At 34.2% G+C, this 27,500-nt stretch overlaps 1 protein-coding gene across 1 annotated transcript in view; it reads left to right on the forward strand.

The window, feature by feature from the left end:
- CNTLN (centlein) overlaps positions 1–27,500 on the forward strand; it is a 214,447-nt gene that overhangs the window by 177,653 nt on the left and 9,294 nt on the right. Inside the window, exons 19-25 of the mRNA XM_087717005.1 lie at positions 432–623; positions 5,870–5,967; positions 7,481–7,607; positions 8,911–9,048; positions 10,411–10,596; positions 24,659–24,856; positions 26,251–26,328. Coding sequence (XP_087573131.1) covers positions 432–623; positions 5,870–5,967; positions 7,481–7,607; positions 8,911–9,048; positions 10,411–10,596; positions 24,659–24,856; positions 26,251–26,328 — 1,017 coding nt within the window. The remainder of the gene's footprint in view (positions 1–431; positions 624–5,869; positions 5,968–7,480; positions 7,608–8,910; positions 9,049–10,410; positions 10,597–24,658; positions 24,857–26,250; positions 26,329–27,500) is intronic.

Genomic DNA, 27,500 nt, shown 5'->3' on the forward strand with positions numbered 1-27,500 from the left:
TATAAAATTGATACAAGACAAAACATGATATTCTCTAGATTTTTTTAGTAGAATAGGCATATTTATTCTGAGAGCCATTATAGCCAATCCAATGTAACCACAAAGTAGTTACACCACATATCTCTGCATTTTTCTACATATAGCACTAATAGTACTAATAGGGGCAGGATAATGCAATATTATTGCCATTGTTTATTGCACCCCTTTTCTTTTACATGTTGCACAATAACTACCATCAACTAGTCTCCGATCTCTTTTTAGCTTTAAGTTTATTTATACTTTGAAACCAATATATGCAGTCCATTTTATTGCAATTTGGACAACATGATGAATATTGTATTTTGTAAAGCTAAACTATAATAATATAGAATATTGTTAATAATTGCATACTGAATACAACTATTCCTATTATTTTTGTACCTGGAAAGCAGACCCTGACATCCAGCCTGACTGAATTGCAACGAGAAAACTCAGATTTGCAAGGAAAATTGGACCACCTGATCCAGACAACCAAAGGGAAAGAAGGCCTGTGTCATCTAACATCTGGCCATACTGGAATGGCACCACCTACTCCTGTTAAGACTGTAGATTTGGAAATGAAGCAGCTACAGTGTAAACTGAAGGTGACCATTTTATTCTATGAAATAGTTAGTAAATGGGCAACTTATTTAGGATAGAGAATATCAGACATTTTAGTGACTGAAAAGTGGATGAAAATTAAACACATCTTGAGATATGAGATTACTTGGCTGTTAAATTATTTTTAACAATTATAATTCAGTAACTAAAATTCAAATCTATGAATATCTGGTTTGTTGAAAGTATTTTAAGATTAGTAATCTAGTTTTTATAGTATAAGTAGTCAAAGGTTTGTTTTTTTTTGTAAAAATGAAGAACATTTACTTATTGCATGTGCTAGGAATGAAGCAATATAGCAATAGCAGTAGACTTATATACCGCTTCATAGGCCTTTCAGGCCTCTCTAAGCGGTTTACAGAGAGTCAGCATATTGCCCCCAACAATCTGGGTCCTCATTTTACCCACCTCGGAAGGATGGAAGGCTGAGTCAACTCTGAGCCGGTGAGATTTGAACCGCTGACCTGCTGATCTAGCAGTAGCCTGCAGTGCTGCATTTAACCACTGCGCCACCTTGGCTCTTTTTCATTATTGCTGTCTCTGAGAAAATTTCTCTTCTGTTTGACTATCCTCAACTAACTTTTGCCCAAGAAAAACAGCTATGAAATGGCACCTTACCTGTGCTTTTAAGGCAAGTAAAAAGTTAAGGGGTCATCTCCTTGTGAGAAAGGTGGATACTGAAAGCTAAGAGAATTTGGAGGAAAAGACTGAAACAAAATAATATAATAGTCACTAAAGAGGAAAGAACTGATAGAATAATGCAGGGAAATGAAGGGAAAATATCAATGGTGTGTGTGTGTGTATGTGTAAATATAAGCCTTAAAAAAACACTGGTAAGGATTGTGAAAAAATAAACAGCCCATTTATATCCATGCTTTGTGTTGGTTACACAGTTTCATTAAAAAAAGAAGTATTAATTTGTAAATCCCTGGGTAAAAGAGACACAGCTTCAATAATCCTAGTATTACACACATTTAAGATACTATATAACAAAAAGATCTAACAGTGCATAAAGATTTTTATGCATAAAAATAATCTTTTTTAGCATAATGATTATTATCATTTTGGGTTGGTGACAAGAAGATTTTAAAATATATTTATTTATTCCCAAAATCAAATTAAAAGGAATTATGCTACTTCTGTTCAGATAAATCCAGGATTGTCACAGATGTCCTATATTTTATTTTCTCCACGTCTGTTTTGCCAACATCGCTCCAAAGAAACTATCAATCCTGGAACAGATGTGTGCAAAATTATACCTAGAATTTCAAGGAATCTCTCAGATCAAATCAATGCTTGTAAAAATCAATGTAGTTTTATTTCCTTAAATTGCAATCCTGTGGTCCAGTGCCCCAGAAGGGTTATAAGAGTTGAAAGAAGTCATCCTTTGAGAGTGTATTATTTGGTCCTAGAAATATCATCAAAGTACAGTACAGAAACTTCACCAGCCTGTCTTCTTCTATAAGAGAACTCCAAGTTTCTGTTTACCAGAAAAAGTAAACAATAAGTGTGTCAAGGTCAAGCTAGGGAATATCCTCAGAGTTATTGATAAAGTTTTAGCTATTCTAGGCCAGTTTTGGATAGAATATTTAAATCAATCAAAAGTGTTCCTGGTAGAAAGGTGGAAGTACTTTTTTCTGTTTTTATTCTGCCATGCAACAATACTGCTAAGGCCTTGGATTTGTCAGAGGCTTCAACATTACAGTTTAAAATAGGATTGCTCTCCTTTGTCTTCTACTTCTTGAAATACATCCAATGTGTTACTTAATATCACTAGAAAAGCTGATAACGAGCAAACAAAGCATGTTCATGTAATACAATAGTTTTCATTGTGTTTGAGAACTGATAACAGTAATGACTGGTAAGGAGCGCCTTGGCACATGCCAGATGCTACTTTTTTTTGGTACTGTTCAGATGAGGCTATACTTATCCATTTGTGGTTACTTTCTGCTCTGATTAGTGCAACACTTTCTACATCAGCTTGAAAGGTGTCCATAACATTTTAGTTGATACAAATTAGCTAGGCAGCTAACTAGTAAAGATGGAAGGGGGCATATGATACCTATGCTGAAAGATCTGGATTTGCAAGACCCAATCTGGGTTGGTCACTGGTACCAAAGATGTATTCCTCCAAGCTTTTAGACTCGTGCTGCACCCATCCTGAGTGAACTTCTCTCTAGCAGAGTGTGTGCTTCCAGCTACAGAAAAGTTCCCTGAGGATGGACTCCAGCACAAATCCGAAAGCTGGGAAGACAAAACCTCTGGTCCCAGTAACTGACCCAGGTTGGATTTTGCAACATTATCCTGGGACGGACATATTTGCCTTCATTCATGATCTGGATTTGGTTCCTAGATGTTCACTGGGCCAATGAACGTGTTGAATTGACTTAGGGTCTGACTACTGAAACAATTCTTCTACAAGTAGATTCATATGCTAAAACCAGCAGGAAAGTCCCTTTTAAAGATCTTCTCTGCTGACACAGATTCATCTTTCTGGCAGGTGGGGGCAGACCTTTTGCAGCATTTCTCCCAGGCTATGAAATGTACTAGCTTGGGAGTTTCTCTTGACTTCTACTCTGTCAGGTTTCCTCTCTTTGGCCAAGGTTTGAATTGTTGATTGATTTTAACATCTATTTTATTGTTAATATAAATCTGTGTTTTTTAAAGAAATGTTTACATTCTTTTTTGGATTTTTAAATTTTGGTACTTGCCTTGGGTATTGTTAGTTTAGGAAGTTGGGGTATCAATCAAGCAGATATAAACAAAAAATCTTAAAACTCACAGGAGAAAAAAGAACTTATTAATAAATGAGTGATAAAAAGTAAACAATTGAAGGCATTACATTATTAACAAGAAAAAATAAATCTATAAATCTAGCATAACTAATGAACTATTACAAATATATATTAGAATTTAATACACTAAACTACTCATTTGTTAACACATAAATTGTGTTATATTAAATTATAAAACCACTGAGACAGTGGCATGAGAATATAGTATGCATGCACATGTTACAATATTAAGATTTTATTTGATGGTTTAATCAAATTTAGATACTGCTCATCTCACACGTGGAGATACTGGGGGGAGATGCCAATGCTAACATTTAGTAATTAAGTTATGAAAATAATCATTAAACATTATAATATTGCAATATTAAAATACTATAGAGAGAGAGAGCATCTATTGCAATTCTGAACAGTATTGCCTTATCTGGCCAACTGCCAACAAAAGTTTGCCATTTGTCATATAATATAGGGATCACAATCCCCCAGTAATATCTGTTATAAATTGATCAGAATTTTCAGGAAGTTTGGAGATTATCATGTTCTTAGATATGTCTCTGTAAAACAGAAGTATAAAAGAATGCATGACATGGAGTCCCTCACTCTTATTTCACAGGAGCAATATTTTTACAGAAGAGAATTTTTTTTAATCGGCCCTCCAGAATTGCTGACAAAAGAATATTGAAACAGGCAAGACTGAACACGGCAATATTTAAGTCTGAGCTTTTGTTATCATCCCACTTTCTCATGAATTAGGTCTGATTCTCAGTTGTTATATTTACAGAAATTGTGTGCAATCAAACTGCCAATCTCTATAAGAAGCCTTTACCTCAGTGTAGCCTTTGCTTGTTTGTATCACATTCTTGACAGCATTTAGCAATGAAACTCCACATTGGAATATTTTCTTCGGGACTCTTGACTCAAATAGACTGGACTGCTAGTGATCTGTCAGTATTAAAAGATCCAGGCTTGATCTGTGGAGGAAGTCAGTGCAGTAGTTAAGAATTGTTAACAAGGCCCTGGTCTTTTCTTCCTCTAGCTCACTTCTAGTGGAGTCCTGTATAACTAGCAAAGAAAATACAAAATTATGACACTTTTGTTTTCAATTTCCTGATTTGGGTTATTCAAAAATCAGCAGATGCAAAATATTTTTTTAATAAGTCTGTGAGCATGTCCACTCAAATTTTGTCCATCCACTTTGGTAGAAAGAATTAAACCCTAAACCCTAAAATTATAAGTACTTGATTAATAGCATAAATAACTTAAATGAGACGTCAAACTGCTTGGGAAACTCTTTTAAACTCCAAAATTGCGTACCATATAAATAGCTTTTTTCTGCCAAATTTTACCACACTAGAAATGGGTTTTGAGATCAGGTTTCCTGCTTCCACGTTTACCCAATGATTGCTGGAAGACATTTGCTTCATTTCCCTTCCTGTTCATACCATGTTATTTTCCACAGGAAATGGCTTTTTTTTTCATTGAACATAAGACCTTAAGCACTGTGTAAGCACTGCAGGGTAACCTATTACAGAAGCCCACTTGAAATAAGTTTCCATATTTACATAAAGCATGTAAGTTCCTTTAATGGGATATTGGCATTTTCCTATTAATAAAAGTCGGCAGCAAATACAAATCTAGAAACTTCAGTGATTATTATGCCATCATTTGTCATTTTAACTGATTTCTTATTAAATTCCATATATTTAAAGATGAAATAATTCTGATGTCATAGATATGCACCAAATGAAAACATTTCATTCTGTTCTGTAATGAATAGCAACTACAAAAATAGATCTTGGCATTATACAGTATGTGAATCTGAATATCATATACCATAGTTTATGAAACGAAGTATGAATCCAGCAAGCTGCAGCTTATTCATTCATACATATTGAATAAGTGTGTAAAATTGCAGTTTAGAGCAATTTAAGGTGAGTATTTTTTATTACAAAATCCTGAAACTGACAATAATTAAAGAAAACTTTAATCTTGAATGCAATCTTGCAAATGTCTAAGAAATAAAAATATTAAAGTAGAACCAAGTATAAATAGAAACTTTTCCAATCTAGCATAATGTAGCGTTTACATATTTATCAGCAGCAATTTAAAGCCCATGTTTGAGAAAAACTTTTTTAATTCTAAAACTCACTGTTAGACATCATAGGTAGAATTCTGGCAGAGATAGTTAATTTGGAAAATAAGATGAAATTTATTCCACTGTAAGCTAGTCTTGAATAAGACCAAAAGTGTCACCCTCAAATATCAATAACCTAAATTCAAACACTTTAGCATCATTTTTTGCTATTCTAACATCAAAATAGACTAACCTGTTAAATAGCAAAGTTTCACTCTGAAACACAAACGTGAACAGTTACAGCTCTGAGTAATTCTACAGCAACGTTACTGAGACTTTAATCAAATATTTCATTCATTCATTCTAGAATGCAAATAATGAAATCACTAAACATTCATCAACCATTAAATCTTTGAAATCTGAAGTCCAAAGAAAAGAAGAACAGATGCAGGAACTGCAAGAAAAGTATGTCCCAGTTACCCATTGGTTGTGTTTGACTCCCCCTTTTGGCAAAAATGCATTTGCTTTATATTCATGGAGAATTTTCAGAAAGTGATCTTTCCATATATATTTTTTTCTTTTGGCTTATTATGTATGGTTCATATTATTTATTATTTTAGGAGAAAAGTATTAATACATATTTTCTTTTAAATTGCTGAGTAATTTTCAGTACAAAGGATGATATATATAACTGTAATAAAACATTTTAAAAAAATCAGATTCCAGTGTGCACCTGATTATATCCAGCTAAATGAATACCTCAGCATAAGTGAAAGCTTTTCAAATACAGTGGTTCTTTGCCTAAGGGCTAGGAAACACATCAAGGTTTAGATGCTTAAATTGGATTAAATGTCCAATTTTATGATTTCTGAAAAATGCAAAAAGACATTTTGATTTATTTTTGAGCTTATTAAAATGTACATTTTGGCAAATTAGTTGCTTAGTTAAACATAAATACCAAATTGTGAGTGAACCTAATAATATTTAATCTTGGTAAATAAAAGTTATTTCATTAAAATGTTTCATCTTTAAAAGGATTTAACAAAATGCATATTTTATTGATTAAAGCCTTAAGGAACACCTAACGAATTCAGCTGGAGGTGAGAGATAGCATTCTGATATGCCTATGTCCAACCACTATATTACAGTATAGAGTAGACACTGAATATGCTTCAATATTCTTGATTGTCCCCATAATAGGCAAATATGTCTATTGAAATGTAAATTATTTCCATTGGCTTTTACTGTGATTTTTGCTGGATCTACCAATATGTGATACCTTAAAGATATAAAAAGTAATTAAAAATAAAAAATGAATTCTGTATAAGTATTATGTTGGTTCATTTTATTGGGATACCATGTTGTTGACACAAGAAAATATGAACAAGTAACAGTCATAAGTGTAGATTTTTGTCTGATATGTCACCCAATAAACAGTTTCTTATTTCTTTCTTTTAGATTTGTTATTTAGAAGTTGTACATTTTGGGGAAATCACATTTTCATAGTTGAAATTGGTCTTTTGATTTGCCGTAGCATAGCTGCACTTTACTTTTTAAAAAGTACCTCATATTGATACAAAGGTTTTTATGTCCTAAATAGTAGTTCATAATCATGGCGGCCAATTAACATGGTGACACTTTCAAAAAGCTATAATTAATTTTAATTTATTTTTCCCTTTTTAAGCCTAGTAGACTAATAAAATATTTTGCTCCCCTTTCGTTTATAATTATATCATCATAGTATGGTTTTCTATAAAATAGTGGTATTTTTATTGTTCTGAATTGCTAGTATGAAATGTGGGGTTTAACATTTAGAAGCCCACAGAGGTTAAATCTACTTTTAATGCCATTGCACAAAGGGAAAACTTTGAAGACTTTTCACTTGACAAATGGTACAAAGATAAGCATGGAACCGGGCATTAACAATTTTTTAAAATAATGGCATACTATGAATATTTCATTTTCTCTTTATTTCAAGGATTTCTAGAATGGAAAGAGATATAAGTATGAAAAGGCATTTAATAGAAGATTGGAGGCTGCGTATGAAAACATATCAGGAAAAGGAGAAAAGCTTTAATGAAACATTACAATGTCTAGAAGAAAAGGTCTTTATTTTTTGTGTTTATTTTAAATCAACAAACTGAATTCCACCAGATTGATTAATTGTAGTAGCCATCATTATGATTAGTACAGTTTCATTTTTGCAAAGATGTCTCTTAAAGCAGTCAAATAACTGAATGCGATAATTAAATGCTTCTTAGTATTTTGGCATGTTGTTCAGCTGGAATTTCACATATCTGTTTCTTGAAAAGAGACATCAAAGAAGAGTCTTCTTGCAGTATAAATCAAGAGGAAAATATCATAAAGGGAAAACAATGACCTATAAATTATTTTTATAATAATAGTTATGTGTGATCCCTTCCATTGTTATATATTTAATGATTCCATTTTATGCTCTTCTGAAAGTTGTTTTCTTCATAAATATTTAATGTATTTTTCTGATGCTTAAACAGATTGGAAGAGAAACTGCCCCTTAGTACCTCTGCAGTGTGTTTTAGCCCTGTTTTATAGCAAACAAGTCACATGTGTAGGAATCTCTTAGGCTGCAAATCATAACATCCAAGAAACATAGAAACAAAGCACTACTTTGATTCTTTTTTAAAAGCAGGTGCTAGCTTTTTAGGTGTGAACATAGTTTCTGCTGCCAGTCATACATTGTCAGTTTCAGACAAAACTATCTTGCTCTGTGTATATGAGAAATCACTTAGATACTGTCAGACCAAGAGACAAAATTGGCAAGGTGGGAAAAATCTCAGACAATATAAAACTGAATCAGGATAATTTCTTGAAGAGAAGGCAGTATGAAAAAGCATTTTAGAGACCTATGTTATACTATGCAACAAGGTAGTAGTGATGTTTTAAGTATTAAAACTATTGTGATTTTCTGGCTACCTTCTGTTAGAAAAAAATCAAGTGTATTATATGCAAGAATATCACCTCTTTAGATATGCTTTGTAAATTGATTCCTTTTTTATATAGACTTGTTTTAAAAATAATAAATAGCTATTAACTGTTGGACTATATTATTTGTAATTTTTCTCAGCAGTACTGTATGTTGACATGCTTATGCGTTTCAGAGTTTTTAAGTGCTAGCATTTGGCTTCTTGCCCATGATTTTGATAAGTAGTAAAATGTTGCAGTAACATGCTCACTTATCTATAAATAAATCCTATTGATTTCAATGGATAATATCCATGTTTGAATAGAAGCCAAGATAGCCTGCATTCTATTCAGAAGGTAAATGAATTATGTACAATTAGATGTGTGAAATATTTTGATAGTGTTGATTTTCCACCTGAATTATTTAAATGCTTTCCTTAATAGTTTTTTCTCTGGATGCTGTTCCAGGCAAAGGCATTAACTGAGGACTGTTCAAATAAAAAAATATCCATTGATTCATTAAAGCAGAGGCTTAATGTAGCAACCAAAGAAAAGACACAGTACGAACAGATGTATCACAGAACTAAAGAAGACTTGGAGAAAAAGGTACACAATTATAGATATTATGGATGATTAAGATGAGGATTTATTAGACTTACACCATGTCTTCAGTTCATCAAGGTACTTGTATCCAATAACATTAAGGTGTACAAAAATATGAAAGAAAACACATTTAAGAAACAATTTCAAATATATGCTAATTAAATTATTAAATTATTTAATAATCTATCCTGTTTTCTGATGCACATTTTTTTACAAATAAATAATTCCATGATTGATGCCTTTGCATTTTTAATTAAGTAGCATTTGTCTTGAGTTTCATTTAAAGCCATGTAATATATGGTTGTAATTCAGAAGAAATTTCTGAAGTTGAATTACATTAATTATAATAGAATGTTGAATGCTTTTAACTAGGGTGAGATGTAATTTTCTAAAATACACTGTTTTATAGTAGCACTTTCCCTATTCTCTGACTTTAAGGTAGTCTTATCAGATAAATATTTTCTACAACAGGTGAGAACCCAGAAAGCAAGCCTCTGATGAAATTTACTTTCTTCTCCCACGATCCCCTTTTGTTAGGCAAAGTTCTGAATGAATTTATATTAATGCCAGGCTATTCTACATTTTGGAGTTCCTTTGTGTTTTTGGTTTGTTTGATTTTTTTAGATGTAGCAAAGGTTTGAAGGAGGTCTTAGTGTTACACTGAATTATGACTAACAAAACACCTAGAAAGAAACTTCGGATGCATTCTATTCTATTGTTCTATTGCTTCAATCTTATATTATAAATCTTTCTCTGCTTTTTACAAATTCTCTTCTCAGAAATTTTAAACAATTCTGTATGGTTGAGCATAAACCTATCTCAGTTTCTCCTACAGCTTCAGTACAGGAAGCATGAGCTTTTTAGAGCCAAGATATTCAGGTGTAATACAGTAAGCACTCAACACTGGACAGTTTACAGAGAAAGCAGCATCTGTACTTATAAAAGACAGACAAGCAGGCACATTATTTCCCTTGAGTTTTAAACAAGACAGTCTTAGGTGTGTTTTATATCTAACTGGAAGAATTGATAGGAAAAAAGACTATAGAAGATGGCAATGAGCTTTACAATTATTTTTTTGTAGGATCTTCTAGACACTGTTAATTTCTTTCCAATTCAGAAATGCTAGAAGACACTTAAAAAAAACTGAACAAAAAGAAAAGATATTTGTGTCCTTTCTGAGGTTTAACCCTCCTCTGCAATCTGCCTAAATTAATTTTTCCTTTTGCCAAATTTTCTAAGTGTTGAGAATATGGTTCCCAGGTATCTGGAAAGCAACACATGGGAAAGTTGACATAGATTAGTTGGAATGTAGACTTATTATATATATAACAACTATATTATATATTTATATATTATGTATTTCAGGAGCTTAATCTTTCCAATCTAGAAGCTAAAATAGCAGAGACAGAATGTACCATGACTGAACTTGAAACAACGGCCTCTCAACAGCTTCACAGCTTAGCAAGGCAAAGTGAACAGGCAATTGAAATGGTGCAGAAAAAGTTGATCATGTCCAATGAAAAAGTGGAAGAGTTCATAACTTTTGTAAAGGTTTGGCATTTTAAATATCTGTGTCGCATGTAAATTATATATATTTGCATATATACATACACACACACACACACATTTTGTACAACAATTTATGTGTGAGGTATATAGCTATTTATATCTACAGGGCGGGGCATAACCTTTTCCTAGGGGGTCACAGCAAGATCAACAGCAGTTTACAACTTCCGCGACACCTCATTTTAAAGCCCATAAAAAACTGAATTGAATGAGCTATTAAATGTTAAATTTGCTTTAAGAATGGCTGGAAAATTCGATTCGGAAGAACAAAGGATCATTGACAGAATAAAATGCATTGCCTTTCGAGAGGCTCGCGAAAACAATGTCGAATTTTGGGGCAATGACGTCTGGCCGGGAAATTCGCCAGATCTCAATCCGGCAGAGAACATTGGGGCCATAATTAAGGATGAAGTGGAAGCTCTGATGATTCAGGAGCAAGGTCAAAATCGATATTCGGTTGAAACTTTGAGAATGAATTTGGAAACTGTGTTGAAAAATCTGGAAAATCGAACGGAACTGTTTGTTGTGTTCTTATCCACCTCGTTTGAATGCTGTTCGAAGGGCTAATGGTGGTCATACTGACTATTAAATCGTGTCAATAAACTCAGTTTTTGATGGGCTTTCGAATGGTGTATGAATTATTTGTGTTGTTATTACAAGTGTTGCTGTGACCCCCTAGGAAAAGGTTATGCCCCGCCCTGTATACATCCCTGGGGATTGTTGGCACCTTGAAGGCCTTCCCCCAGGCTTTTTAATATATATATATATATATATTATTCTCTTTGTTTTTGGAGGTATTGTATTTTAAATTGATTTTAGGGTTTTACAAATTTATTTTTTTATTGTACATTGCTCACAGTCACTTTGATATGGAGGTTATTTAAATTTGACAAATAAATGAATTAATATTGCCAAATCCCACCCATGAATATCCTTCATGTCAGAGATCTCAAAACTTCTTCTTGGAGCATTAGATCAAGGGGGTAATTGGGCATATTCTTGTTTGTGTGTTGAAGATAAAATTTGGGATTGCCACAGCCAAGACATTTGTGTAAAGCAACAGAATCTGAGGTTTTTTGGGTGGTTGTCGTGGTGTAATGACATTATTCAATGGGATAATTGAATCAATTTAAAAACCACTGTCTTGGCTGTTTTAAACTATTGTAATTACATAATTCAAAAATTATTCTAATTATGATTATATCTAGTTTTGAGACAGTTTGTGTTGTTGAGGAACAATCCTTCTGTCTCCATTTTGTTTATCCATTGTTTCTTCCATTTTTGCATAACTTCTTTATTTATTTGCAATATATTATCTTGCTTTCAAGTTACTCTGTCTTCAGATACATAGTCATAACCTCTTAGTCTTCAGCCAAAAAGGCTGCTAAAACAGTTTTTAAATCGTTAGGCATTTATTGCCTCAACTTTAAGCTTGTACATTAAAATGGGCCTAAGTGGGTTTTTTATTAAAATCTGGAGGTCCACTCACTGGAGACTGTTGCAAAAACATTTGGGGTGTGTGTGAAGATTTCTATTTCCTTTTGGATTATTAGAACTGAATAGAATTCAGACTACTGTTCTCCAGAAAGATCTACTGCTTATTGTCCCAGGCATTCTTTGCTTCGGCCATAGGCAGCACGGACCATACAAGTTAACAATGGCCTGTAATTTTTTTTCAGAATACTATATATTAGAAAATATTTGTAGCTTTAGATTTAGGTTGTAGATTTTGGCAGTGGTTTGCTCTCCAAGTTTGTTTCAATTTAGTTTGGTAACAAAATGTTCAGAAATTAAATTGAAACAAGCTTGGAGAGCAAACCACTGCCACTATACTCCATTCTATGAAAATCTTCAGAACTGATATGTGCAAGTAACATCTTCACCATACTATTTGCTATGACCTCAAGTTCTTACATACATAACCAATTTTACCAGTGTATTGAAATTGGAGCCCCAAGGTTTAGCAATTTACATTTATGTGTATTATACTTCATTTTCCATTTGATTGACTGGCCAGCCAGTTTCAATCTTTTGGAGATTTTCACAGTCATTGCTGGTTTTTGATACATCAAATAGTTTGGCAACATCCTCAAAACTGCCCACTTCATTATTTATCCCTAAATTATCAATTCACATGTTTGGAGAAGCTGGAAGAAATCCCGCAATTCTACCCAGACATCATATACTAATCTTCCCTAAAATGTATAGAGTTCTAAGCCTCGTGTTACAAAATGATCAGTATGTATTTCACAGCATAATTTTGGTAAAAGCTGTTAATCTGTCGCTCCTAATAGATAAACTGGAGGAAAATAAAGACGCAGTCTGGAAGTCAAATATTGATGATGATCAGAGCAGTTGCTATTGACATTCCCCAAGTTGCTAAATATTTATGTATAAAAGGTCCTCTGAAATCCTCTTTCCTTTTTTCCCCATAGAATGTTGCTAAAAAACTGAAAATCTTTCTCAGATTTCAGTGAGTGCACAAAGTAAACTCTACTTATATATTTACAAAAGCCACTCAGGGGAAATTAAGTTAGCACAGCTAGTATTCTTTTTATTCATACCATCTTTCTTTAAATATATTTTATACTTTTGCTCACTAGGAGAATGCCTATATTTGTGTGCTTTCCTCCTGAGGCTTTGATTTTCACTTTGCTTATGATTGTCCATCTTCTCTCAGGCCTTATATAATAAATACAGTAAAAACTAAATATACTATATTTATTCAGGAAATACCAAATATTCACCCGAAACTATTTATGACTCAATGGTTCAACATGCTAAGCTTTTCAGCTATAAAACTGACAGCCTGGGTTCGAGACCTGAATTGCACAATGGGATGAGCTCTGCTCCGGCCCACTTAGCAGTTTGAAAGGGTACAAATACGAATAGATAAATATCGTGTTTCTCTGAAAATAAGACCCTGTCTTATATTTTTCCCCATCCAAAAAGGCACCAGGTCTTATTTTCAGGGGGGGTGTCATTCACGCTCACCTCACTTGCAGTGTTGTGCCCAGCCTCTGTTTTGCTATCAGAGGCGTTCAAGAACTTCTTTGGCCAGCAAGCCTTTCCAGAAGGCCTCTGCAGCCAATAACAGAGCTCTGGATCGATCCAGAGCTTTGTAATCAACTAGAGAAGCCTTCAGGAAAGCCTTGCCAGCTGCAGAAGAAATGGGCCAAGGTGTGCGAGGACTGATTGCAACTATCTGAAGGTAAGTAGGGCAGCTCCACCACCCCCACATTCTCACCCTAGCTTAATTTTTACCCGCACACCCTGGTGTGGGCGGGATCTTTAGGACTTATTTGGGGGTAGGGCTTATATTGGGTGCACATGTAAAAAATCAAGCTAGGGCTTTCTGAATAGGTCATATTTTTGGGAAAATGCACTTTGGGGAAGATGGGAAGGTAACAATGTTCCACATGCCTTGGTGTATAGTCATGCTGGCCACATGATCACAGGAAGGGTTTTTGGACAATGCTGGCTCCCTTGACTAAGAAATGGAGATGAACATTGCCCCCTAAAGTCAGATATGACTAGAAAGGAGAAACCTTTAACTTTACTTTGATTTATAGGAATGACTTGGACCATGCTGGCTGGGAATGCTATGGACTATATTTCCAGTTAATCTGGAGAGCACCAGATTTTAGAAGGCTGACCTAGAGAGACTTCATATGACACCTACTTTAATGTGTAATGCATGCATTTTTATTGTATGGTTGAATACACACATGTGTGTATTCTAATTATACTTTTTCTTTGCGCTGTCCTTACTACTTAATTTTTTTCTATGTGATAATTATGTACCACATAGCTGACCATTTCATCCAAGTCGTGACTTTTTCCAACCTACTGGATAATGTGTTGTCCAGATGGCTTCCATCTCATCTTTCTCTTTCATTTGACTGGTCTCTTCCTTTCAATATTGTCCTATCAAACCTTCACATCTTTAGCTTTGAGTTATTTTTAAGCCCTGTGTATATCTGCAGGAAACCTGTACACATGTCAGTTATGACTTCACAAAAAGGAAAGTTAAGAATTCTTGAAGGGAATGAAAAACAAACCCTTGAAACAAAAAATGGATTTGTCGTTAATGATATTTGTGATGATAATTCAAGTAAGCCTTTATAAAGAGCTATTTAATAATAGTTTCATTCAGAGAGCTTATGTCGTGAGCATATTTTAAAAATTATGTATATTTAGATAAATGATAATTTTCATCAGCAGTAGGGAATATTTTTTGGGTGGAAGCAGGTAAAGATTTCACCAGAAGATCATTTTCTGTTTCATTTTTATTTGATCAGATTTTGATTATTTTGATTAGAAAAAGTATATTCAGTGTTTTTGGAATCAGATTTTTTTAACCTTTGTGTGATGTAGGAAGCTTATTTTTTTAGGAATTCATTTTTAGATATTCAGTCTGTTTTGAGTCATTTAAAAGCTAGTTTGCTTATTTAAAAAATAATAATTTTGTTAAAAAGTAATACAAACTTAATAAAAAATAAAAAATAAATGGTGCAAAAAATAAAAAAGAAATAGAAAAGAAAGGAAAAAAATATCGCAAGAAAAATTATAAAAGTGTTCGTTACAAGTATAAATTTTTAGCAGCTTATCTTCCCTTAAAATATAATATCTTCTTCACATATTCAATCTTTTATCTATAAACAGGTAAATGCCTCATCATTTCAACCCTGATCAGCCAAAGTCAATTAAAGGTCATGAGAGATAACAACATATCTATTTTAACCTTTATCAAATTAACTTTATATTCATTTCTGTTACTTTTAACAATTTTGATTTTTAGTTTTTTCAAATAATAAAGTATACCATTATTTGTCTTAATTTTTTTCCTTGTCCCTTCTCACAAGATTCTTCAAAACTTTAACAAACTTTTGTAAATCCAAAGGAATGTTATCCAGGTCGCTCTCTTGGTTTGTTATTTGTATGCCTCTTAATTATTAAGATTAAATTTCTTTTGTATGTTCCACTGTAGCAACTTTTTACAAATCATATTTGTACCTTGACATTTTAAAATCCACTTTCATATCAGTCTCAGTCTTGTCACATAAAACTCCATCTTCTTCCATAACATCTTTAAACACTATTTATAGAGCCACACACACTTTAAATTAACTTCTGGGTCCTTTGTTCTAAAATATCTTTCAATATGTCCAGTGTTAAAATATGTTGCTTCATTCTGTTTTACAAAGCAAATCTGAGTGTTTTAGTTTTCAGACTTGTTATTCCAAGGTTCCTAATAACTGAAAAGCAAGTGATAAGCCCCTTATCAAATTGATTAGAAAAGGAAGTATGCAAATTGAGTGTCTTTTGGAAGAAATCTGGCCATGGTTTGAGCAAGATGGCTATTCTCTCATCTCCTAGAACATTAAACCCATCAGAGACTGCTGTCCTGCAGTCTCTTCATGAAGAGCAACTGTCTGGAGCACTTTTGGGTGTTATCCAAAGAAGAATGACAAAGAGCCGGTCTATTCACCACCTCTCTATTCCACGAGGTCATCAGCATTGCTTTTAGCAGAGTTCCTTTCACTTTGCCTTTTCTTTACTAGAACACTTATTACATCAGTTTATAATTAAGAATCAATGAAATATATATATATATATATATGTATTAAATAAAGTTTACTATAGTTGATTGGTGGAATGGAGGTAATAAGTCTTGAATGTTATTCAAAGTTGTACAGGCAGATTTTTGCTTATCTCTTTCTGTGTGTGTTTATGTAATATCTGTTTGTTTCTAAGTGTCCCCCGAAAAGATTTTGAAGTAAACAGGACATAAAGAGAGGAAGGGAAATCTGTCTCTTGTGTTATAGCTTTTTTTTAATGCTAGAAATCACTGAATGCAATCTGTTATTTGTAGCTTTTATAAAATCTATGGCCTCTATAACTGTCTCTAATAATATTAGATGAAGAGTATAACATAGTTGATAAAAATCCCAAATAGCTGCGACATTAATTTTCAAACCAAAGGGTTTAATTGATGCAGATCTGTGTTTAATTCCTAATTTTGTATTATGTGAATTCTGTAAATAATAATCATTTGAAAGAATAGAAATGATTGAACTTTTAGAGATAGTGTACAGTATGATTTCTCCGGAACTGCCATTTCTACTTTTAACAAGAAATATTTCAAAGTGAAGATAGAACAGTTTGTCATAATTTTACACACATGTGTGTGTATGTCTATACATACATATGCAACTTTGTAAATCTTTAAAAGTGAATGTAAATGGGATTTCGCAATAAGGACTTACTTTATTACAAGAGCTAGTTTGGTACAGTGCAGTGTTGTTGAACCTTTTCAACACCAAGTGCTGAAACGGGAGCACATGCTTGCATGTGGGGAAGCACCAGAAACTGGAAGAACAGTTCCCCGACACACATGCATGCTCCGGGAAGCTGAGCTTCAAGTATGCATGCATGCTGGTCACCTGGTCTTTTGGTTTGGCACACATGCATGCACAATAACCAGATGGCCAGCAACATGTCTGTGCCGGAACCTAGAAGAACAATGGGCAACGACTGGCATGCCAGGAGAGATGGATCTGTGTGCCATTTCTGGCACGTGTGCCATAGGTTTGCCATCACAGGTATAGTGGTTAAGGCTCTAGGCTACAAACTAGTCATGCATTAGTCCTGCATTGCATAGCCAGTTGGGTGGCCTTGGTCCAGCCACTCTCTCTCAGCCCTTAGGCAAGTGCAGACCAAAACCTTGCTAGGAAAACTGTAGGAACTAATCTAGGAAGTCATCTGGAATCAGAAATTGTCTTGAAGACAACAACAACAATAGTTTATTATATATGGACATTCATAAGCTAGGAAATAATATTGAATGTTTTAAAATGTAAATACTTCCCTCATTTAGAAATTTACATTAAAAGAATCATCTTTTTCTACATACTACTGGAAAAACATGCTTAAAAAAACAAACCTTTACTGAATATTCTACTCAGTAGCTTCTCTGGAAACAAAGTACCCACTAAGGCCTTTATTAAGGAACAGCCACAGTAGATGTTACTGATTAAATTAATTCTCCATCAGAATCACTCTTCATGTGGGATTTAGGCAAATTGAATCAGAGGTCTGGATGGTGACACTGAATATCTCTTAGACTGAAAACATAATAATACACTTTGAATTGTAATGATTGAAATGTGCTTGACTGGATTTTTCAACAGCTGCTCAGCTGCAGCATCTTAAAATGTCTCTTTTCCCATGCTCCTGGATGAGGTTGCAGGCCTAGAATTGGCTTTATGGTAAGAGAGGGAGGGAGAGAGAGAGAGAGGGAGGGAGAGAGAGAGAGCTGCCCACCCTTTCTCAAGACTGCCCAGTGTACCCGCAATTCCAAAAAGAAAAGTTCATCTGCCTTTAGCATTTCTCGTTTTTGCAAAGAGCTGGGTGTGGTTGACAAGCTCAATGGCTTTAAGGAGAAGACTTGGCTTTACTTTTGTGGGTTAAAATCATCAAGCACACATTCCTGGAGAAGATTAACTTTACAGGAAACAGCTTGCCAAATGAATGAGTGTGAGACAAGGTTGTATTGTAGCCTGTACACTATTTAACATCTATGCCAATGATATGAGACTACATTACTTCAAGTTGATGGCCATCGTTCATCATTAGCCAAAGTTAGTCACTTGCTTCATCAAGTGACTATCATACATTTATCATTATAAAATCAAAAGAAGAATCAAGACATTTGTTCTTGAATAACCATTTTTTTCTAGAACAAAATGGACAATTTGATATAAGGTATTTGGATAATGTTAAAATACTTGGGAAAAGGGAGCTAGATTGCCTGAACTTTGTCATTATAAATGGCCCAGCAGCTTATTAAAACAGATAATTAACTATCAGTAGAACACAGTAGTTGTCCAAATTCTAATACTTTTGCAATTAAAGTAAATATATTGTGATTTATTTGCAATGCTTCCTTTCTCCCTTATGGTTCATCTGTTCTGTGCATAAAACTGCCACTCAGTTTCTTCAGGTGTTCAATTTCTTCAGGTCCGCCAGAATAATTTCCTTTGACAAGGATTTTAGAATCTTGTCTGCAAAGATGCTACCTTGTGATCCTGATAACAATAAAAATTTTATAACTACAGACTTTGCCTTGGGGCAGCAACTTCAAAGTAAATAGTTTAAAGATCAAATCCTTGCTATAAAATCAAATCATTCTTTATAGTTTAATTAATATTTAAACTCTGTTTTTCACAAATAAAGTATGACTCATCTGCTTATTTCGACATGAATAACAAATTGCTACCTACTTACTTACTTACTTACATACATACATACATACATACATACATACATATTTACTTACTTACACACACACACACACACACTGATCATGGTATTTTTCATTTTACTACCTTATTTGGAAACAGTGCTAGTTTTATTTCTAATTTGTTTATGTATTAAACCTACGTTGCTTATATTGCAAAACAATGGCAATAGATGCAAGATTGAAAATATTAATATCATAAGCTGTTAGTTTATAGCAATTTTGCTGACAATAATATATTCTAATATCCTTAAATAATATTCTTTTTAAGTACAATAAAAGTAAAAAAATGGAGATAAAATAGTAGAAACTCCTTGGACACGGTATCTTCTATTTATGTTTGTCATATACATTATACCTGCTGCTAAACTAAAATTAAGTAGAATATATGTCTTCATCGCATCTACCTCTCAGCCTTACAGGTCACACATTTATTGGAAACTGTATTTTCTTTCTGGTGTAAAATTAGGTTTGTGGTATGTTTTTGCAGGTTAGAGACAATTTTCTTTTCCATTCTTTGTTTTATCTGTCTTCTGTTAATAATAATAGTCTTTTTTTTTGTTCTGCTCTCAAGCTTGTTTACTACATTTTGTTTACTACATTTTTCCACTCTTGCTTTTTAACTGAAGTTCAACTTTAAAGTGATTGTCTACTTTAATGAGACAAGAGGTACTGTAGCTCTTTGCCTAGCAGTTCTTAATTATCTTACGTCAAATTAAATTCCTGTCTTTATTCTTTTAAAAAATATTATTGGAACAGGAATTGTAATAGACCATGTTTAATTAATCAAGAATATCTTGCCTTGGTATCTGAGGCATGTATCTATTATCGTAAACATATCAGTGCATACATAGCTATGCATGTCAGAGTCTGGCAATTGTTGTTGGGCCCCCATAAAGGTTGAGTGATCCAAAGACTACAGAAGGTAACTTGATGGTGGAAAGTGAGGAGAAAAATGTGAATTCCCAGGAAGTGAAGATTTGCCATTCCTCCCCCCCCCCAGGTTTAAATGGCAATTGAGGCTTTTTTTCTGTTTTTGTTTTTAAATTAACCTAAGCCTGTTAGACTTACATGACACTTTTAGAATGGTTGACATTTATAGAAAATTTAATGACGTTGATTTGACAATCTCACAAAAGAAAGAGCAGTTTAACTGTAAAAGAAATCAATTAAGGTGGTAGCTTACCCTTTCTTATGGACAGAATTTGGACAGTTGCAGATTCTTTAGTTTGGATTCATGCACTAACAGAAGTTGGATTAAGTAGCTTTTCCCATTCTGTGATTCCTATAAAAATTCCTCAATTTTTTAAAAATCCAGAGCTTTGAAATCACCATAGCTGTAGCTTCTTTTAAATTATCTTTGCTTTAGCATGTCACAAAATTATCACTTTACATTTACATCTATTATTTGTGAAGACCTATACCCGGGATGGTGAACCTATGGCACACGTGCCACAAGTGGCATGCAGAGCCATTTGTCAGGGCACATGAGGCGTTGCCCTGTCAGCTGAGTTCAGCATTTTTAAAAGCTATTTTTTGCCCTCCCCAGACTCCAGAGGCTTTATAGGAGCCTGGGGAGGGCGAAAAGAGCCTCCCCTGCCCCCCCCCCCCAGAGGCCCGCCAGAGCCTTCAGGAGCTTCCCTAAAGCCTCCGGAGCACAAAAAAACAGCCCTATGGGCAAACCAGAAGTTCAGGAACGGACTTCCGCTTTGTTCGTAGGGTCGGTTTAAGCCCTCCAGAGGCTTCAGGAGGCTTCCCTGAAGCCTCTGGAGGACTAAAAATGACCCTACGAGCAAACCGGAAGTCACTTCCAGTTTGCTCGTAGGGTCAGTTTAAGCCCTCTGGAGACTTCAGGGACCTTCAGGAGGCCTCCCTGAAGCCTCCGGAGGGCCTCCGGGGAGCGGGGGTGCCTGTTTTCGTCCTCCTATAAAGCCTCTGGAGCCTTGGGAGGGCGAAAAAAGCATGCAAAAAATGGGGGGAGTGTCTCTCATGCGCCCATGTGCACTGGGGAGGTCGCACATTGCATTATAGATGTGGCACGCCTGTACAAGACTCCCCCCCCGTACTTTCCCTCTTATGGCACATGAGCCAAAAAAGGTTCACCATCGCTGATCTAGGCCTTCAGTTACAATTTTCACACTTCTCAATAGAAATAGATAACATCATACCAAAAATTGTACATCCTGCAGCTTTACACAATTATTTTAAAGGTTATATTCATCAATTTAAAGTTCAGTTTAACTTTCAGTCAGATGATGAAATATGCCTTTCTACTTATTAACACGTTATTCATGTTCCAGGTTATTTTTAATGAGTGGTTTGTTTTCAATCAGATGATTTACTCTATATCTAATCCAGTGCTTTCATCTGACAGATACTGCTTTGTTTTTCTTGTGTCCTAATGCTAACAAACTAAATATGACTGTGTAATTCAGATATAATCTCTATAAATCTATAGTTATTAAAAGGGTGCTGGCTCTTTCTATCATACTAGTATAAACCAGTACTGTTGGTGAAGCTGATCATTTCCTTTCATGCTCATCTATGAACCTATTAGCTATTTTAGAAAAAAATTGGGTTCATAGGGAGTCACAGGGGGGATTTTATTTTCCATAGTACTCTGGTGAGAAATTAGATCATGATGATCTAAAACATGTAAGCTTTCATGGCAAAAGCTTCATGCTATGATTGTTACCAACATTAAAAAAAACTTTTGTCTATTAATAGTCCTCCTATGTTATTATTGATAAGGAACATTGAAGAAAAAGTTTCCATGAGAACCTGGGTTGGAGAAACCAGTAGACTTTGACTGATTATAGTTTTGTTCATTGATTGGCCAGAATCAGTTAGAAATACTTAAGAAAATTGAATCAATATGCTGGATGCAACAAGACCTTAGTGCTATAGATTCAACAAGCTCTAGAGGGTTCTTTATAGGTAGTCCTTGACTTAAAACTATTCATTTAGCAACTGTGAAAGTTACAATGATACTGAAAAAAGTGACTTATCAGGCACTTATCATCTAGTGTATTTATATTCCAGCAGCCAAGTCCTCAAGAGTAGCAAGAGATTCTCCTTGGGCCCAAGTATGACATCCTTCTCTGGGAGAAAACTACCACAATCTCACAAGAAAAATCAACACTCTGTTGATTTGTTCACTAGTGCCCACCATTAATTCTGCAGTCTCTCTCTCTCAATGCGTGTGCAAGATAGGGACTTCTCATTTCTTTTTTATGAACTTCAGACTGCATTTAAAAGTGAAAAACCTTTAGATTTGTTGAGCATTGTTCATAACCTGTTAATTTATTTCCATTTATATTTACTTATTTATTTACTCTCCAGATTTTTATATTGGCCCAATCTAATACTTTGGGTCACTCATAGATATTGGCATTGTCAAATGCTAATATTATTTTTTGCAGAGCCTGGCTAATTAGCAGTATGCTGTGGCTATTGTTATCACTGTTGGTTTCCTTCTATTGTTAATATTATTCATTATTCATTCCATTAAGCATTTAATGCCATTATGCATTAGAATTCTTTTTTTCTTTCAATCCATAACCATCTCTGTTTGCAAATAAAATATCAGATACAGCACGTTGCTTGTTTGATGGGCTTGGGTCTAATAGGCAGAACAAAACAAAAAACCTGCTGCTAAGTAGAACAGCTTTTTTTTTCAGTTGGTGAGAATATTTTCAAAAAGATATTTAAAATCATCAGTTTTTTCTGCAATTTAGGTAACAGGTAGCAATCAAAATAAATTACGATATATGCCTATCCAGTCTTATAGCTTTGGAATGAAAAATAAGGAAACAGTAGCCTTTTTTTGCATATGACCAGAATATACAATACTTTACATATTTTCTGCCAACATAAAAATTTAGTTATTGTGGCTGTTGAAATACAGCCAAGTTGTAATATTCAAGTTGGGATTCTTATATTCTAACAGCAAAACAAAAACTGTATGTTTTGCAGTTTATAAATATCTCTTATTATTCAGATGTTCCACTGATACCTTATAAAATAATCAGGAATATACATATATGCGTGTGTGTGTGTGTGTGTGTGTGTGTGTGTGTTGTATTTGTGCTGATAAATAAATAAAGGGAGACTAGTATAGATCTATTTCAAGCTATTTAGCTCTCATCAGCTAGCCATACCCTTACTGGGATTGGAACCTGTGCTGTATTACATCTTAGGCAGATGTCTTAACCATATATATATATACAGGGCGGGGCATAACCTTTTCCTAGGGGGTCACAGCAACACTTGTAATAACAACACAAATAATTCATACACCATTCGAAAGCCCATCAAAAACTGAGTTTATTGACACGATTTAATAGTCAGTATGACCACCATTAGCCCTTCGAACAGCATTCAAACGAGGTGGATAAGAACACAACAAATCTTCAAACAGTTCCGTTCGATTTTCCAGATTTTTCAACACAGTTTCCAAATTCATTCTCAAAGTTTCAACCGAATATCGATTTTGACCTTGCTCCTGAATCATCAGAGCTTCCACTTCATCCTTAATTATGGCCCCAATGTTCTCTGCCGGATTGATATCTGGCGAATTTCCCGGCCAGACGTCATTGCCCCAAAATTCGACATTGTTTTCCTTTAACAATTGCGAGCCTCTCGAAAGGCAATGCATTTTATTCTGTCAATGATCCTTTGTTCTTCCGAATCGAATTTTCCAGCCATTCTTAAAGCAAATTTAACATTTAATAGCTCATTCAATTCAGTTTTTTATGGGCTTTAAAATGAGGTGTCGCGGAAGTTGTAAACTGCTGTCGATCTTGCTGTGACCCCCTAGGAAAAGGTTATGCCCCGCCCTGTATATATATATTTGACCCTAAGAGCGGTATGCAGTAAACATTCAAGCTCCATTCGTCCCAACTCCACACAGATGCAAATGATTACAGGGTCATTAAAACACACACACACACACACACACACACACACACACACACACACACACACACACAAAAACACTTCGCTCTATAGTTGATTTTCTGGGGAAAGTTCAGATGGTGAAAATTCAGGTAGTTTTATACAGAGCTGGACTGATTCAACAAGTTAACGGGTCCCTGGCCTACTAATTTTTCACAGTATGACACTGATTTGCTCTACTAATTTTTTCTTTTAAAAGACCAGTTACAAATACCTGTTTAACATTCTAACTTAGGGCCCATAATTTTATTAATACACTAAAGTTATTACAATATGAATAATGCATGTCCATTGATTTGGAGAATGAACAAAAAATCCTAGGTGTCTACTAAGACGAGAAACTTTAAGTGGTCTAGAGGGGAAAACAAAATTGAGAACCACTGATCTAGATCAAAACAGGTCTTAAAATAGTGGCAAATTTACTACTGTAGCAGCCTCTGAGAATTCTTAATTGTAAGTTGGAATATTTAATTTTTTTTTAAAAAAAACATGTTTTTCACCATGTAGTTACTTAATTTGAAAATGTATTTATTAATTTGTTTATCAACTAAATAAACAAAAGGAAGTATTATTAGACATCCCTTGACATTTATATTATCCCATCTATATATACATATACAGATATAAATGTGTACATAGATATTGTCATTTCCAGCTTATTTTGTTTGACTTGTATTAGAATGACAACTGTATTTTGCTGAATTGTTTATTTCTCCAAATGTGTGGGCTACAATGTATTGAAAGTAGGTAATTAATTATGAATACTTTTACTTATGTTTATCTTCATAGAGCTTGGCCACTGAGCTACAGCAAAATGTGAAAGAGATGCGAACACGAATCAGATGTACTAAAAAAATGCAAGAAGACAAAAAATGTGGTGGTAGCATTTCCAAAGAATCTGTTCACCGGGCTCAATCCTTGGCAGCATCAATTCTTAATATTTCGAAAACTGATTTAGATGAGATTCTCGATGTTGTAAATGATGAGGTCAGTTATACTAATTTGTCTAAGAATTAATTTTAAATATTTCTTTGGTGTAAAGTGGCATAGGTTCTTATAAATCAATAGGTTAAGAAATATTAAATTCCTTTAGACTTATTTTAATATTTTTATATGTAATAAGCAGTAAGAAGCTTATCTGATGTCCTTAGTTTACTTAAATAAGAATCTCATCTTTTCATTTCTTTTTATCTTCCAGTATTGAGTTAATATCCATTCTCAGATCTCAATTCTCCTATTATTTTAGCCACTGAACTTTCAAAGTTCCATATGCTGCCAAAATAAGTGTTTTTTACCATCTGCCTCTTATTGATAAATTCCCTTTATAGGGATCGTTAAAAATTGTTCCCCATATCTTAAATCAATCAGGCCTCCACTGCTATCTAAAAGTGGGATATCAATGAAGCATTTTTTTATATTATTGTGAGCCCTACTGCTCACTAAATCTAATTTTGATCTCATAAGACAAGGATACGCAGTTCAGACCTACACAGTCTATTGAGTTTTTTGCTGCAGCTTTAAGTTTTGTTGACCTGGGAAAAGGTGCAAAAAACTTACACTTAGAAGTAAATACTTCTGAGCCCAGAAATGTGTTTTAAGTGCCAGAATAAATTAATTGACCTTATAGTCCTTCAACACAAAAACCTGCTTTCCCAAAGTTTCCTCATTTTCAGTAGTATAATTAGGAAACAATTACAAAATATTTGTTATTGTTATATAGTAATGAATTAGAAAACATAATTCATCTGTTACAGATCATGGACCTATAAATCCTGATCTATGTTCTGCCTACATTTGCTCTCAGCAGTTTTAACTTTTATTTGCCTAAGTTCCCAGCTAGGTGCAGTAACAAGCTAATCTTACTTTGATCTTTAAAAACTAAGCGTAGTCAGGCAGGGTTGGAAAGGACAGCACCAGGAAATCTTAATACTAGATTAGGAAGTTGAAAAAATGTTCTAAAAATATGCACTGGCAACTTTTGTTTTATATTGTAACTGAAAACACCATTGATATATCCATAACATCACTAGAACCCAAGCTCAATGCAGACAATCGTTGTTTTTTTATATGTTAAAGTACCAAAGCTCTGAACAGCCCTCATTTTGCAATTAAATTAGATGGCTGCTGGTTCCTAATTGGTGACAAAATACAGAACAGTTGAGCTTCATCAATTGTGGAGCTAAAGTCAAGCTGAGACTTTAGGACAGCCATGAAAAAAATAAACAGTCTGGAAATTGTCAGGGAAACAGGTTTTTCCTCTTTCTGCTTTTTCTCCACTTTTTAAGAATTACTATCAGATAGGTTGGTCTTCTCGGCAAGTGGTGTTAGTACCAACTTGATTGTAGCATAATAGACATTTTTTACAAGATTTTTATTTTTAGGAAACAGAACAGATGAAAATGGAATATGAAAGTGACAAAGAGTGGTTGGGCTATCTACAAAAACTTCTGGAAGGACAGGTATTCAACATTATCTTTTTACAATTGTAACCAAGACTGTGGTTTATATAGTTCATGTTATTTAATAGACCTGTGTAAATAATTTAGCCCTTACTTTATTAGAAGTTTCACAAGAATTTTTAAGTACCTTACACTGAACAGCTGCTTTAAGGGAGTAGATCAGAGAGGCCTTCATTCAAATTACCTCCAGAGGCCTATTATTTAATGAAAGAAACCCTGTCTCCCTTTTGGTCAAAAAATAAATATGGCTGTGATTAATGACATTGATGGTTCCCTTGTTCAGTGTGAAGATTGGAAGGGATAATTTTCTTCACTATAGTTAAGTAACTGGTGGAGGGGTACTCTGAATGACCTCCTCACTCATCTTGGACAGCTTGGTTGAAGAGATCCCAAACTCCTGTAACAAAGAATTTAATGGTGGCCAAGCCCATAGCATTTGCGAGTGTCTCATTCTGCTCCTTTTCTTATTGGTAGGTTCTCATTTTGTTAAGAAATGAAAAATTGTCATAGGCTATTGCTGTTACTACAAATATATTTTGAGTGCTTTACTATTTTCTGTTGGAAGACACTCCTATCAGTTCGTTTAGGAGACATTTCCAAAGATGAATGCCTAGTTGAAAAGATTACAACATTTTGTATCCATTTTATTTGGCAGTAACCTCTTTTACTAGGAACTCAGAAATCATAATAAGGCTATAACCTCTCACATGGGTTTGCCATTCTCCAATAAAAAAAAAAGTCTGAAAAACACATGTCTTGGCCAAGCCAACAGCAGTGCTGCAAAGCCATTTATTTTTTCTCCAGTCACCTCTTATTTGCGACTCAAAGGAATGCTTGCAAAGTGAGGACACCTTACTTCCTTATCCAGGATGGCAGAGGAACTGAAATGGAGGGAACTAGAAAAACAGTAACGCCAGTGAGGTGCAACCAAAGATCTATTGGTTAGCTATCCCAAAGCTAGGGAAAAAGAGAGTGAGTTGAAAAAAATGTTGGATCCCTTGAAAGAATTCACATTAATATGAGAAATACAGATACAGATTTGATAAATGAATATATCAAACTTGTTTAAACTAATTTGTAAATTATCTTTATTCAGATTATTAATTAAAATGTTTTCTCTTGGTTTTTTTTTTTCAAATGTAAAAGGTACTCCAAATTCAAGGGTATTTTGT

This window comes from Thamnophis sirtalis, unplaced genomic scaffold, assembly GCF_051295495.1.
Source record: "Thamnophis sirtalis isolate CommonGarterSnake01/CBP01778 unplaced genomic scaffold, rThaSir2_p1.2 scaffold_5, whole genome shotgun sequence".
In the NCBI taxonomy this organism is placed as follows: Eukaryota; Metazoa; Chordata; class Lepidosauria; order Squamata; family Natricidae; genus Thamnophis; species Thamnophis sirtalis.